The sequence below is a fragment of the Bubalus kerabau genome, chromosome 1 (genome assembly GCF_029407905.1).
Source record: "Bubalus kerabau isolate K-KA32 ecotype Philippines breed swamp buffalo chromosome 1, PCC_UOA_SB_1v2, whole genome shotgun sequence".
NCBI classification, from domain to species: domain Eukaryota; kingdom Metazoa; phylum Chordata; class Mammalia; order Artiodactyla; family Bovidae; genus Bubalus; species Bubalus kerabau.
In genome coordinates, this window is record NC_073624.1 from 54,570,865 (window position 1) to 54,587,498 (window position 16,634).

The following is a 16,634-nucleotide window of genomic DNA, read 5'->3' on the forward strand; positions in this document are numbered from 1 at the left end:
ACAGTCTCTAGGTCCATCCATGTTGCTGCAAATGACTTTTTTTCACTCTTTCTGTGAGTGACTAATATCCCATTGTACATATGTACCACATCTTCTTTATCCTTGTATTTGTTGATGGACTTTAGGTTGCTTCCATGTCTTGGCTATTGTAAACAGTGCTGCTGTGAACACTGGGGGGCGTATATCTTTTTGAATTATGTTTTTCTCTAGATATATGCTCAGTAGTGGGGGGGCAGGATCATGTGGTAGCTCTCTTTTTCGATTTTTAAAGAACCTCCATATTATTCTCCATAGTGGAGAGGGGTTCCTCCAGCATAGGAGGGTTCCTTTTTATCCACCACCTACACCAGCAAAGTAGTTTTAAAGTTGTGAAGTTTTCAACCATCTTTGACTCTTTTCATCAGGTGAAAGATATCTCCTGGCTGCCAGGCTCCCTGTCTCCTCACTGCAAGTTGATTGTGAGCACCGTCTCCTCCAGCCTGTCCTACAAGTCGCTGTATGCCCGCCCTGACGTGAGGACAGTGGAGCTCGTCAGCGCAGTGGACAAAGAAGCCCAACTACACATCTTTAGAGAGTATCTCTCTTTTACCAATAGAGACCCCTTCCGACAGAGCAGATACAGCTTGAGGAAAAAAACAAACCTGAGTCCTTTAAAGCTCACAATCCTGGCAAATGAATACCAAGAGTGCAGAATCTACCGAAACGAGTTCCAGTGCCTGAAGGAGTACTTGGGGGTGGCCTCGATTCAGGAGCTCTGGGCATTGATTCTGAAACGCTGGGTTGAAGACTATAGTTGGACTTTGAAACAAAAAAAGGCAAATTCTGACACTGTGGCTTCAGGAGAAGGTAGGCATAAAGCAGTATTAACCACCTGGTCTGAGTCCACAGGGAGGAAGATCTCTCCCCACCTCCCCACCCCCACCCCACACCTGCCTTTGTCTCCAGGGAGGAAGAATGAGGGAGAGGATTGTCAGAGAAAGTACAGTTTGCCCAGTTTAATTTGAATTTCTGATAAACAACAAATAATCTTTTAGTATATCCCAGATATTGCATGGGAAATATACTAAAAATTATTTAAACTACAGATAAGTAACAAATAATCTTGTATATAAGTATATCCCAAATATTGCTTGGAATATACTTATGCCAAAAATGGATTTATTGTTTACCTGAATTCAGATGTAGCTAGAGGCTCTATATTTTTATTTGCTAAATCTGGCGGCCCCACCCAGGGAGCTCTGTGTGTTGATCATAAGGGGAAATACATTAAGCATAGATTTTAGTCACATTTCTCAGAGGTCTAAGAAATGAGCCTTTATGATTTCTATGATTCAATTTAATCTCTCTTTTGAGCCTACAGTCCCACTGATGGCAGAAACTAGGTTAATTCTGGTTAAGCTCATCCGTTTAGTGTATTTTCAGTCGATTCAGGATTTTTTCAGCCGTGTGAGGGTTTGTGTCCTTGCCGTGACCCCGCTGGGGTGAGCTCAGATCTGAAGGCCTTAGTGCTGGGTGACCTTGGTTGTCACCTGTCCCCGCTGTCTTCCACTGAGGTGGTCGTGGCTCCAGATGGCCCATCGACACTGACGTGCCCTGTTTCTGGCATCCTCGGGGATGCCTGTGTTCCCATCTGCTCCGGGGCGGTTCCACCTATGCCACCATCTGCTGCCATGTGCCCTCATCCTCACGGGCATCGTCGGCTCACTCCTTCCCTCTGCTTGAGCCTCCAGTCTTGTGGGTATCTACGTGCCCGACAGAGAACGTGGCCGCGCACTGCGCCACTCAGAGGTCTGGGGCCTGTAGGTCTCCCCCGGTGTCCCCACAGCCATTTCTCCTCCCCACTTCTTCCCGTGGCACTGGGAAATCTGTAGAGCTTTTGGAAGCTCAGGTCCTCCCTCTCATCCGGTCTCAGATGCATCCAGAGGCTGGTCTGTCTCTGCTCCAAGCTGATTTTCTTCACAAGGAGGGCTCTGGCCCCTGTTCAGAAACCCACTTGGGCAAATTTATTGCTTTCTTCTCTCTCTCTCTCTTTCTTTTTTAAATCAATTTTTACTGGAGTATAGTTGCTTTACAATGTTGTGATAGTTTCTACTGTACAACAAAACGAATCAGCCATACATATATTCTCTCCCTTTTGGACTTTCTTCCCATTCAGGTCACCACAGAGCACTGAGTTCCCTGTGCCAAACAGTAGGTTCTCATTAGTCATCTATATATACATAGTATCAATAATGTATTTATGTCAATCCCAAACTCCCAATTCCTCCCACCTACCTCCCTTTCCCTGTTGGCATCCACACATTTGTTCTCTATGACTGTGTGTCTGTTTTGCAAATTTTGCTGAACTCAGGAAGGTGTTAAAAGAGAGGCAGAGAGATCATCTAGATAAATGGAATAGGTGATCTGTCTCTTTTTTAACACTTTTTTGAATTCATCAAAATCTCTTTTCTTCCTAGGTGGGAAAAAAATGTCCTCTTTACATCTTCCTGTAATTGTCTGAGGCTCTTTGTGGTTAAAAAAAAAAAATTATTCCAAGAGTTGGCCAGGAATCTGTGGTTCAATATTCAACAATCAGGCTTTCAAAAACTCAAGTTTATTCTCACAAGCCATGGGCTCTATTGTGAGCCTCAAAAGTCTCTTGAAACTTGAGTTTTTCTCTCTTCATTTCTGCTGTGACAGCTGTCTTTTAAGTGAATTATAATGGAGCAGGGATGGGGAGGTGGAGCTCTGAGAGAGAAGCAGAAGATGCTGGGAATGAAAGGCACATTGTTTGTTGCTCCAGCATATTATCCCGACCCCACCCCCCCCCCTTTTTTTTTTGCTCTAGAGCTTGCGTTTCTGCAGAGAAAGTTAACTTCAAGTTTAGTGTGCCCTCCCTGACCCACACAGAGGTGAAAACAAGGTCTCTGTACCCCAGGAAGAATCATCCAGACAAAACTGCCCACAGCTACCCCTTGGGTAGACCCATGTCTCCAGGATTGTGCAGGAAAGCCCGGGTCCTCCCCACCCCCCACCCCATAGGGACTGCTCCTTTTATAGGCAATTTTCCTCCTCCCAGTGCGTCTGCTGACCCCGACTCAGGCCCACAGAGTTCAACCGCAGGTCTGGGCGAGCTTATTTGAACTGGGGCAAACCTCAGAGGAAGCTTGTGCACATCAGTCTGAACAACTGCCTCTGCTGAAAGGATGCAGGCATCTGGGGCCTCATTCCCCAGTCCTAGCATAAGAAATCCTTTTCGAATGGTAGACCTTGCTCTCATTTCTCTCTGTGGTCTTAAGGATCTCTTTAGAGTTGGTTGATCCAGTGGGAGATCCTACTACAGTGGAAACATCTAGAGGGTCAGGTGAGTAACAGGTGGCTGGCTTGTATGGTGTGTATGAATGTGCAGTAGGCAGCAGCCAGACAGAAAAGCCTCTCATACCTGTACATGCAAATATGATGTTGGAAATCTTTAAAGACTGCTCAGGGGAAATGCTAAGTGTCAAAACTGGCAAGCTTGCCAGTTAGTAACCGTAGCTGACACCGATGGATTCATTGTGACAATGTAGGTAATAATTTACTGGTCAAGAACATGGATTCTGTAGCCATACCGTCTGCATTCAAATCCCAGTTCTGCACTGGTTTCTGTGTGACATGGGGTAAGTTACTTAACCTCTCTGTGCTTCATTTTTCTTATTTGTAAGACGGGGCGGTTATAGTATCCACCTGGAGGGTGATGGAAAGAAGTGAGTTGGCTGATCACACGCAACATGTAGAATGATGCCTGGCATGTGTGAGCCCTCCTTTGTCACCATCGTCAGTGTGTTGTCTGCACAGGGTTGGACGGCTGGGTGTCTGACACCCTGTGTCTGTTGAGCATCTCGCATTGTGGGCTGGCCGAAGACGAGATATACCAGCTTTTGGACATGCTGGGCTACAAGGGGCAGTACAAAGTGACCACGTTGCACTGGGCTGCCTTCCGCAATGCCACCAGACACTGGCTCCAGGAGAAGCCCAACGGCCTCCTGTACTTCCGGCACCAGTCCCTGCGAAGCGCTGTGGAACACAAGCTGCTGGGTAAGGCTCGAATCTGTGCAGATACCTGCTGGCTAAGGGGAGGAGAGAGTTGCATCCAAGGGAAAGTTATAGCTGGGATTTCTTGAGTAGAAATGAGTCTATAAATATGCATTAAAATGGTTGTATAAATGAAGATTTGTATGTGGCTGTAACCGAGACATGATTTCAATGGCTTAATATACCAGGGTTTATTCTCTCATTTGAAAGACTTCTGGAGGTCAGCAGTCCAAGCCTATGCTCTTGGCTCTTCAGAGTCATCTGGAGCCCAGCTCCTTCCCTGTCCCTGATCTGTTACACTGGTTTACATTCTCAAGGTTACCTCATGTTCATGACTACTGGAAATAGTATGGCTGCTGGAGCTCCAGCCATCATATTTCAAACAATAGGAAGGACAGGGGCTGGTGTGGGAGAAGGGCTTGCATTTCCTTTTAAGGAGTTTTCCTAGAAGTTTTCCACCAACATTTTCACTTAAGTCTCTTTGACCCGGGAGTTCATCATTTGGCCATAGCTAGTTACATGGGGTCGCAAAGAGTCGGACACAACTGAGCGACTAAGCACAGCACACAGTTACAAGGGAATTTGGGGATAGAGGTTTCAACTGGGTGTATTGCTCCCCTCAACCAAAGTGGGACTCTGTCACTAAGAAAGATGAGGGAAATGGATTTGGGGTGGAATTAGCAGTCTCTGCCTTTGTTCTGAAATCAAATTCTTATCCCCTCCTGAAAAGAACTGCAGATCTGAATCAGAGAAACAGCAGTCACAGAACCTTACCTGGAGTCAGAGCACTCTGAGCATCGCTCACACAGGGGACCTCACGTCTCAGGACTTTAAAACCCTTTAAATGACAGCCTCTGGCAAGATTCTAAGCTTAAATTTCCTTTTCAGTTTACTGTGTTCTCTTTTACTTTTTTTTTTTTCGAAAAGCCCACATGAATCCTTTTTATTTTTCCCCTCCCACATTGACATCATTCCCACCATCTCTTAAGTTACATAAGGCAGAGAAGAGCAGGGTGGGGAATGAGGATGTTCTTGGATGTAGTGTCAGCTCTTCTGTTCACTCCGTTTTATGATGGTTTACAAGGCTCTCAGTCTCTCCATCTGACCACAAACAGTAACATTCTTGGAGGTCTAGGGACTGAAGGGGCATGGTGTTACTGGTAAAATTGTGGGTTTTTGCTGTACTCCTCTGTAACGTGAACCCCAAAATAAAGCACCGCTGGCACTATTCACTGTGGTTAGAACTGCAAGTTTTCTTGCTTCCGAATCAGGCTGTGAATACTAGTTTTTGTTAGAAGCACCAGGAATTGTAGTTGCAATAATTCACTTCCATGCAGCCTTGGCATAAGAAGCAAGCCCATTCCTAAAGGATGAAAAATATCCCAAAGCCTGGGGCTACAGCATTTGTCTGCTGTGATATTTTGGTGAAGGGCTACGTTTTAACGTCTTTTGTCCAGATGTCATGTCAGTCATTTTGAGGCAAACTGGTCTCTTAGGCACATATACCTGCAGGCTGCTTTTATTTGAAATTAATACTCTGCCTCTTATTGGGTGGTGCTTGTGGCTAATTCTGCCCATGAGTTGTGAGTGCTGACTGGCCATGTTCAAGATAGCGACTGCTCCATCCATCCTGGGGTGAGGAGATCCACCTGGATTTGGGGTCCCAGCCAACATGCGGTGGACATGATTAACCTTTGCTCTTTTAAGCCACTGAGAATTGGGGGGATGTTCATCCACACAGTGAAATCTAGCCTCAGCCGTGTCTGACTCTTTGTGAACGCATGAACTATACAGCCCACCAGGCTCCTCTGTCCATGGGATTTTCTGGGCAAGAATACTGGAATGGGTTGCCATTTCCTTCTCCAGGGGATCTTCTGGACCCAGCAGTCAAACCTGTGTCTCTTGGGTCACCTGAATTGGCAGGCGGATTGTTTACCACTGTGCCACCTGGGAGGCCCGTAAGAGACAATGTAAGTGTCAGCCAGTTAGTCTGTCTATGAGAACTACACTGAACTTTGTAACACAGATGATCCCATGGTCAAGCCATTCCTCACATCCCACGTGTAATTGGAAGAGCACTAACATTAAGTCAGAAGGTTTGAATCCTTCTATATTTAGAAGTGTCAATGAAAAATTAATCAGTCGATCTAAGAAAGAATTGAAAAATTTTATTCAAGTCAAATTTGAGGATTAAAACCTGGAAAGAGCATCTCAGAAGACTCTGAGAACTGTTCCACCTGTTCAGTTCAGTTCAGTCACTCAGTCGTATCCGACTCTGTGACCCCGTGGACTGCAGCACACCAGACTTCCCAGTCCATCACCAGGCACAGTTATATAAGTTTTTTGAAACAGAGTGCTATACATCAAATGATGTATTTTTTTTATTAGAGTATAATTTCTTTACAATCTGAAGCTCCAATATTTTGGCCACTTGATGGGAGGAAGTGACTCATTGGAAAAGACCTTGATGCTGGAAAAGGTTGAAGGCAAGAGGAGAAGGGGATGTCAGAGGATGAGATGGTTGGATGGCATCACCAACTTATTGGATATGAGTTTGAGCAAGCTCAAGGAGATGGTGAAGGAGAGGGAAGCCTGGCGTGCTGCAGTCCATGGGGCCATAAAGAGTCGGACATGACTGAACTGCTGTATAACAAAATGAATCAGCTATACACATACATATATCCCCTCCCTCTTGAACTTCCCTCCCACCCACCCCCATCCCACCTCTCTCGGTCATCACAGAGCACTGAGCTGAGCTCCCTGTGCTGTACAGCAGCTTCCCACTAGCTATCTATTTTACACATGGTAATGTGTATATGGGCTTCCCAGGATGGGCTTCCCAAGTGGCTCAGTTGTAGAAAAATCCACCTGCCAATGCTGGAGACGCAGGAGATGCGGGTTCAATCCTTGGGTCAGGCAGATCCTCTGGAGGAGTAAACGCCAATCCACTCTAGTATTCTCGTCTGTAAAGTCTCATGGACAGAGGAACCTGGCGGGCTTCAGTTGATAGGGTCACAAAGAATCGGGCACAACTGAGCGACTGAGCACAAGCATGACTGTAATATTAACATGTCAGTGCTACTCTCCCAATTCATCCCACCATCCACTTCCTGCTCTGTGTCTACATGTCTGCTCTATACATCTGTATCTCTCTTCCTACCCTGCAAACAGGTTCATCCGTACCATTTTTCTAGATTCCGCATATATGCGTAAATGGGTGCTGTGCTAAGTTGCTTCAGCCGTGTCCAACTTTTTGTGACCCTATGGACTATAGCCCATCAGGCTCCTCTGTCCGTGGGATTCTCCAGGCAAGAATATTGGAGTGGTATCAAAAGACATATTATTGACAGTTTACATAATCCATATCTAAGCACCATTGTGGTGGGCCATGTGACGCCTTTACAAGATCAAGAAGGAATGTTATCTTTTAAGGAACTGTCTTGTTGATGCCAGGAGAATGTTGAGCAGGTTTTCCTGCCGAGGGGGGAGGTCTGGTTGGTGCATAATGCAGACACACTATGCACAGAGCAGGGAGAGAGGAGGCCTGAGGGTAGAGAACTTTTATGTTTAAATTTTCCTTGTCTTGCCATAAAATATGAATTTTATTTCACCCAGATCATGTGCTGACCAGGGACAAGCCACTTGGCCTCTCTGATTTCAAACAGGTTTTGTTTATTATATGGGAACTGTATAAGCAAGGGTTGTCTCTCTCTCTGTCTTTTTTTTTGCCATGCTTCACAGCATGCGGGATCTTCATTCCCTGACCATGGACCGATTCTGTGTGCCCTGGAGTGGAAGCACAGAGTCTTAACCACTGAACCATGAGGGAAGTCCCTAGCCAGGGCTCTCCAGAGAAACAGCACCAACAGTAGACAGATAGAGTTATAGAAAGAGATTTGTTAGGAAGGCTTGGCTCATGCTATTATGGAGGCTGAGAAGTCCTGTTATCTGCTGTCGACAAGCTAGAGGCCCAGGAAAGCCCCTGGTACATACAGTTAGAGTCCAAGTCCAAAGGCCTGAGAACCAGGGGAGTCAGTGGTATAAGTCCCAGTCAGAGAATGAAGGCCTGAGAACCAGGACTGCTGAGATCTGAGGGCAGTAGATATTCTAGGGAGAGCAAATTGTGCAGGCCCGCACCCCAGTTGCTTTGGTGTGAAGACTGGCCATCTTTTTTATTCAGTCTACTGATTCAAACGCTAATCTCTTCCAGAAACACTCTCACAGTACAAACCCAGAGATCAAGTTTCACCAGCTATCTGGACTCCCCTTCGCCCTGTCAGTGAACATGTAAAATTCACCAGCACAGGGGTTTCCACATCCTCCTCAAGAGATTATTCTGTAAAAGAGTAAAATTAAGTGCAATGTTTGATAGGAAGACATTTTGTGCACTTTACACATTGCGTTTAACACTCCAAATCTTGGACTCAGGGTGGCATTTGTCCTAGTTTTCATTTTCTCTCATTCTCCACGCCACTTTCCCAATTTCCTACCCACAAAAATGCCTTCTCCACACCCTGTGCGGGAGGGGAGTCGTCTTCCAGGGGTCTTTTAAGCACCACACATGCCATCTAGGCACATCAGCACATTTTATACCAGCTAGCATGGCATCTCTCCAAGTGGGTAGAAGACCTAGAATTCATTTCACAAGAAATGCAGGATGATAACTTGAACAATGGGCTTCTTTTTTTGGTTACATTTCTTCTGAAGAGCTGGGCTTGGTGTGTCATCCAGCTGTGTGTCTCATTTATCTTGCAAGAAAAAGTGTCAAGCAGAAAATAAAAAATACTTCTGCTTCAGTTTTCAAGGCTATATATCACCAAGACTGAACTAAACAAAACCCTTTTGTTTTTGAGAAGCTTGTTTATGGGGGGTATGATCTATTGGAACCCTTTCTCTTTGGAAACTCAGTATCATAATCTTGACTCAAACATCCAATTTGCAATTAATTTGCTTGGCTACCCCTTGCCCTATGTGAGCTGCAGGCAGGAGATTAACTTCTCCAAAAATGCATGCCCTCTAATATTTCAAAGTGCTTATTTAAGCAGTAACCATGGTATACATTTAAAACTGCAAAGTAGGTTACAAATATTTCCTTGGGGGAGGGGGAAGACTCAACATGAAAAGTCAACATGCTCGCAGAGTTTCTCAAAATCTAGGTCAGTGATCATAGCTGTAACTAATTCTTTGGTAAACTCTTAATTGCCTTATAAGAGTATACATTTGTGATGTTTCAGTTTTTTTTTTTCCCCAGATACTTTGACTTTTTTTGTCTGAATATGGCCACAGAACTGTTACCTGTTTGCTATAGTGTTTTCACAGTCTTAAAAAGTCAGATGCATTCTACTGTAACTGATTTATATTTTGTTAAAAAAATTGAAGTATAGTTGGTTTACTTCATAAACAATTGTTAATTTCTGCGGTACAGCAGAGTGACTCTGTAACTGATTTGTGAATAGGTGTCATCACTCCCGTCAGAGAGAGCAGTCCATATAGCTTCCAGGACCCAACGAATCACAAGAAAACACATTTCCACCGAATTTTGGTCAAATACTTCCAAAGGCAAACTGATTTCTGGAGAGTGTATCAGGAGCTTCCCTGGCACTTGAAGATGAGCGGCTGCTGGGAGGATCTGAGCAGCTTCCTCTCAAGTCCCAGGTGAGTCTCGTTGTTTTGATGTTACATTTGGCAGATTTCACTCTTCCTTTTGCTAAGCCCTGCACTGAGGTACGGAGAAGGCAATGGCACCCCACTCCAGTACTCTTGCCTGGAAAACCCCTTGGCAGAGGAGCCTGGTGGGCTGCAGTCCATGGGGTCGCGAAGAGTCGGACATGACTGAGCGACTTCACGTTCACTTTTCACTTTCATGCATTGGAGAGGGAAATGGCACCCCACTCCAGTGCTCTTGCCTGGAGAATCCCAGGGATGGGGGAGCCTGGTGGGCTGCTGTCTATGGGGTCGCAGAGAGTCAGACACAACTGAAATGACTTAGCAGCAGTAGCAGCACTAAGGTACCATAATGCCCTCGAGCAAGACACACCCATTCATATATATTCATTCAACACCAGTTCATTCATTCAGATGGGACCATCATTTGATCTACTTCTATGGCCTATGGATCCCTGGGGTTGCCCCATCTGCAGAGGGTTCTTTTCCTCTCTCAACTTCCTTGGATTCCCCTCAAAGTTAAGAGGCTTCCGAGGAGAGGAGGACCTGGAGTTGAGCAAGGATGAAGCCTAGACTGTGCTCTCCTGCTGGGCCCTCCTGCCTCCTTCCCTTGTTTCTTTCCTTCTCTTCCCCTCCACCCCACTTCCTTCTGTCCCTCCCCTTTCTCCTTGTCCCCCTTGCACATTCATTCAGCAGACATCTCTCACTGACCCCTGCTGTCTCCCAGGCTGTTCCAGGCCCTGGGAATTCAGGAGCGAAGGAGCTATGGCTCTCCTTCTAGAAGGGAAGGTGTGGAGCCAGAGAATTGCTATCCGTGGTGGGAAATGCTTCACACAGACCTAGGTGAGCTCAGAAGAGGGAGGGGCTGGCTCTACTGGCAGATTCAGGGAGCCTGGCCTGAGGAGGGGCCAGAGGACTGGCATTGGCTTCAGCTGGTTTATCTGGTGACCTACTAAAGTCACATTAACGAAGAAGTTTACAGAGAGGCTAATGGGATGTGGTAAACAGAACAGCTGCCTTGAAGGCATGAAATACTAAAACAACCTCCACTAATACGTTGTGTTACAAGCATCACCGACTTTATAACAAAGACCCAAAGCCCGAGCTTCTGGACAAGGCTGCACCTCATCCACTACTGGAATGTATTATCAGAAATGGGATATGATGCTACTGAAGCCTATTTGCTCACAGCGGCCAAGATCAAAGCAGATCAGTGCCAGAAAATGAAGAAGAGATGTACGCTCTCAGGTACAGTGAGCACCAATGTCTCCAGGGTCCGTTCTGCTGGGCTGTAGTGTGGCCCAGGGTTACTGTTCTGTATTCACACATCATTCTGACCAACTCACCAGACCTCGGAGCCCTTCTGCCCACCACTTAAACCCACAGTTCTGAAGATAGGCAGAGTTAGTATGAAATTTGATATGGCTCCTCTTTGTCGTCTTGTGGTGGCTATTTCTCCAAGCATTAGTTGTGTTCTTTCTCTCTACTTTCTCATGGCTTCAGCCACACCCCTGACACCTTCCTTTCTTATCTGTGTTTGGAGTTGTGACCTTTTGTAGTATCAGGGTCCATGCCCCCTTTCCCGAGAGCTGCTAATAATTTTGTTGCTTGACCAATGGCTTTCCTGAATGACCAGTGCAAATTAAAGAGATGCAAAGCTTAAACTGTTTCAGATAGACCTGCTTCAAGCTTGCCCTCTATTCTGTAGTCCCTCTGTCTACTGATGTTACCACTAATCTGTCCATCACTCAGTGCTGGAAACATGCAATTGCTGTCAAGTGTGGCCTCAGTCCACACTGGGACAGTTCTTCTTTGACTTTCTGTCTATTGACTTGGGTTTAGACAACACTTTGGTTAATTTTCTTCTTTTTTTATTTTGCTCTCCACAGTAGGCCCCTCTTGTCTCTCTCTCTCTCTCTCACTCTCTCATCCTTTATTTCCTGGCTTATTAAACAGTAATAACCTTCATCCATGCTTTCAGCAAATAGTAACTGTGTGCCTTCCCTGGGACATGGACTCACAGGGCGCTGCTGACATAGCAGCGAACAAGGCAAACGAGTTCAGAACGAGTTCAAAAGAACGAATCCCTGCTCTAAAAAATCCCCGTGGGGTTTATCATCTAGTGATCATAAGAATGAATTTTGAGCATTTCTCATATGCCAGGCTATAAGTTTAATATACTGTATTATTTTAATTCTCATAAGGCCTTGATAATACTATTAATATTTTTCTTGAAGTTAAGGGAACCAAGCCTTAGACAGGGTGAGGTAAGTCTCGGATAGCTAGGAATGGATTGGGGAGTTGTGTGCGTGCCTGCTAAATCGCTTTGGCCATGTCTGACTCTGTGTGACCCCATGGACTGTAGCCTGCCAGGCTCCTCAGTGGATGGGATTCTCCAGGCAAGAATACTGGAGTGGGTTGCCATGCCCTCCTCTAGGGAATCTTCCCAACCCAAGGATCAAACCTGCAGCTCCTGCATTGCAGGTGGAATCCTTACCCCTGAGCCACCAGGATTGGGGCGATATCTTCTTTTGTCCTTAGACATCTAGATTTTATTCTTATGACCATGTATGATTTATATAATTTTGAAATTTGTCTGATCCACTCATCCTCCATGTGGAAGGTAAATAGGCTACTTATACTTTTGACCCCGACCTGCCTCTGGTAGGTTCCTTAAAAAGTGAGCGTTTTCTAAGAGTGCCCAGCGGCTTCAGTTTGATCGGGAGGTGAAGACATCTCTCCTGCCTCCACCAGGCTGTCGGTCCATTAAGGAGCGCCGGCCCGGCTTCTTCGTTATCCCTCCCTCTCGTGTGGTTTGGCTCCCCCTGGTGGCTCCGATGAGAACAAGACACCTGATTTCTTGGGTTGGTGGAACGATGTGCAGTCCTGAGTTTGGGACTCCCTTCTTGGCTGATGCTTCCTGGTCGCGCTACGGTACCCAGCGCGCTGGCTGGGAAAGCTGCATCTCTGATTGATGGGCCGGAAGAGAGGTCTTTGACTCAAAAAGACAACTTTTATAGTGAGGTCAGTTTTTATAGGTTCCCTTTGACATGATACTTTCGGTTTTGGCTGGAGTCCTGAGTCACATCAAAGTAAAGAAAACCCGTTTCTGGCTGCCGTCACATTTTTGGCCAGTGCCAAAGGCAGGAAGACACGGCAGAAGGAAGAGTCCCAGCCTGGCTCCATCTTGACCACTAGATGGCTGGATGCCCTCCAGGTGGTGGCTGTGGTAGGGTTGAGGAGAGTCATATGTTTTTAAATTTAAGGGGCGGGTTTTAGGGCAAAGGGTAAATGCATTACATTACCGGATCTTGTCAGAAGTTTGTAGTAAATGGGAGAACATCAGCTTGTCATGACTAATGTGTGAAGCTTTGACCTTGATACCTTCAGAATCTCTAAATATTTTGTGGGCCAAAATAGCTCTACGGAAAAATTTAAAGTATAAAAGATACAATTTGCTATGGCCATAGAAAATATGAGATATCTAAGAATAAATTTAATAAGAAATCTGAAAATCTTTATTTTTATAAACAACTTCAGAATTACAGAAAATAAGATTTCAGTTTGTAGGGAGATATACCATATTCTAGGATAGGACAACTCAGTGTTATAAAGTTATCAATTCTTCCCCAATTGGTTTATAGACATAAGATGTGTGAGTGTGCGCGCGCTCAGTCATGTCCGACTCTGCGACCCCGTGGACTGTAGCCCACCACGCTCCTCTATCCTTGGGATTTTCCAGGCAAGAATACTGGAATGGCCATTTCCTCCTCCAGGGGATCTTCCTGACTCAGGCATATAGACATAAGATGATTTTATCTAAAATCCCAATGGGATGAAGTCATTTCTGAATTTTCAAAATGATTTTTGGAGAAAAAATATACAAGAATAAGAGCTTAAAATAATGAGGGCAATTTGAATGTCAAGTTATTTAAACATATTATGAAGCAATAATAGTTTTTAAAATACTACTGGGAGCAAAAATAGCTCAGTGGAACAAAATAGAAAGCTCAGATTCAGTTGCAGATGTAAAAAATATAGTAAATGATAGAAGCTTTTCAAATTAGATGGATTATGGAATAAATAGTGCTGTGATAATGATACGCTATCTGGCAAAAAGTTGTTATCTGAAATATTGCACCAAAATAAACTCTAGGAGGATTAGAATTAAATATAAGAAAGTGAGGTTTTATATTAAGAAAACTATACACTATAAGAAAATGTAGATGAGTCTAAGCAAGAAAGCAAAAGGGTAACTCATGAAAGAGAAGATAATTGATAAATCTGCCAACATAAACACATGAAGTTTCTATGTATAAAATAACACAAATCAACTCTGAGGAAAGCAGAAACACAACTATAAGTGTTAACTGGGAAAAATATTTGTAACATATACAACAGGCAAAGGATTAATGTTTCTAATATGTAAAAATGCTTTTAAAATCAATAAGAAAATGATGAACACTTCAATAAAAATACGGAAAATCATGAACAGATCATCCAAAGAATGTTTTCAGTCCTTGTCTGACTTACTTGTTAGCATCAGTGGATACTTTTGACCTGGCCCTCCTCTAGTAAACATTCTGGTCTTGGTTTTATTGGTAATATATCCCCTGGTCCATCTTCCATCTCTCTGGCTGCAGCTTTTCTGTTTCTTTTGTTCCTCCTCTTCTTCCTGGCTCCCAACTGTTAGAATTCCTTAAAGCTCTTTTCCTCTCATTGTTATTTTCACCGTAGGAATATTATCTGTGTCCATGGCTTTTGTGATTGTCCATATGCATGTGACTCACAGATTTACTTGCCCAGCTACACTTATCCTCTGAGTCCCAAATCCATCTATCCAGCTACCTACTTAATTCCACTTGGCTGATGCCTTCAAAGCTCCTCAAACCCAACACATCTAAAACTGAACTCATGAATGTCTCTCCAAAACAGGATCTGTTCCAGGGGCTGTCTCTTAATTTACCACATGGGAGTAATCCTTGACACTTATCTCTCCTTTTCCTCTCCCCAAATGCATTTTATTATTGAGTCCTGGCAATTTTTACTTCTTAAATGTTTCTCAAACATGTCCACCTCTACCACTACTGCCTTTCTCTAAGCTGTCAGGAATCCTATTCACAATTGTGATTCGAATATGCATTTAAGTTTCCTTTCATGGCTTGACACTTCATTTCTTTTTAATGCTGAATAATATTCCAGGGTACAAATGTACCACGGTTTGCCTGTTCACTTATTGAAGGACAAACATTTGCTATAAACATTTGCATGCAAGTTTTTAAATCAGTTGAGTAAATACCTAGAAACATGATTGCTGGATTGCATGATAAGACTGTGTTTACCTTTGTAAGAAACTGCCAGACTCACTAGGAATGCATGAGTTTCTGTTTTTCTGTATCTTTGCTAGTATTTGGTATGTCAATTTTTAAATTTTAGACATTCTAATAAGTATGTGGTGATACCTTCCATTGTTGTTTTAATTTGCAATTACCTAATGACAATGTTGAACATCTTTACATGTCTTATTGTTGAGTTTGAGTTTTTTGTATATTTTGGATAGAAATCTTTTATCAGATATATATTTTATTAAAACATATATTTTATCCACAAATATGTGGCTTGTTTTTTCAGTCTCTTAATAGTACTTTTCACAGAGAAGAAGTTTTAAATTTTAATGAAGTCTAACAATGTTTTTTCATGAATTGTGCTTTTGATGTTGTGTTTAAAGTCATCACCAAATTCGAGGTCACATAGCCTTTCTTCAGCATTTCCTTCTAAATGTTTTCTAATATTTCATTTTATATTTAGGTCTGTTATCCATTTTGAGTAATTTTTTGTGAAAAGTGTAATGTCTGTGTCTAGATTAATTTCTTTTTACACATGGATGTTCAATTTTTCCAGCACCATTTGTTGATTATCTCTATTGAATTGTTTCTGCTACTTTGTCAAAAGTTGGTTGGACATCTATAGAAGATTTTTAATGGGATTGCATTGAATCTATTGGTCAAATATCTTAACAGTGTTGAGTATGCCAATCCATCAACATGGTATATCTATTTTTCGCCCAGTTGTGTCTGACTCTTTGCAACCCCGTGGACTGTAGCCTACCAGGCTCCTCCGTCCATGGGATTTTCTGGGCAAGAGTACTGGAGTGGATTGCTATTTCCTTCTCCAGGGGATCTTCCCAACCCAGGGATCGAACCTGGGTCTCCTGCATTGCAGGCAGACGCTTTACTGTCTGAGCCACCAGGGAAGCCCAAATGAAAGTGAAAGTTGCTTAGTCCTGTCCACCTCTTCGTGACTCCATGGACTATACCGTCCAGGGAGTTCTCCAGGCCAGAATACTGGAGTGAGTAGCTTTTTCCCTTCTCCAGGGGATCGTCCCAACCCAGGAATCAAACTGGAGTCTCCTGCATTGCAGGCAGATTCTTTACCAACTGAGCTATTAGGAAGCCGCATCTATTTATTTAGATTTTCTTTAATATCTTTGATCAGAATTTAGTAGTATTATGCATATAGATCATATATATATTTTGTTAGATTTATACCTAAGTACTTAATTTTTGGTGTGCTATTATGTTTTAAATGTCTAATTCCCGTTGTTCATTGCTGTTTCATAAGAGAGCAATGACTTTTGAATATTAACCTTGTATCCTATAACCTTGCTATAATTGCTTTCTAGTTCCAGAAGTTTTTTTTAAATAACAACTAAGTATGGATGTGAGATTTGGACTGTGAAAAAAGCTGAGCACTGAAGAATTGATGCTTTTGAACTGTGGTGTTGGAGAAGACTCTTGAGAGTCCCTTGGACTGCAAGGAGATCCAACCAGTACATTATAAAGGAGATCATCAGTCCTGGGTGTTCTTTGGAAGGACTGATGCTAAAGCTGAAACTCCAATACTTTGGCCACCTCATG

General features: G+C 43.7%; 1 protein-coding gene across 1 annotated transcript in view; it reads left to right on the forward strand.

The window, feature by feature from the left end:
- Nucleotides 1–16,634, forward strand: part of LOC129648677 (putative tetratricopeptide repeat protein 41) — a 78,595-nt gene that overhangs the window by 20,008 nt on the left and 41,953 nt on the right. Inside the window, 4 exon segments of the mRNA XM_055575231.1 lie at nt 405–846; nt 3,817–4,056; nt 9,510–9,708; nt 10,787–10,965. Of these exon segments, the coding sequence (XP_055431206.1) occupies nt 405–846; nt 3,817–4,056; nt 9,510–9,708; nt 10,787–10,965 (1,060 nt within the window).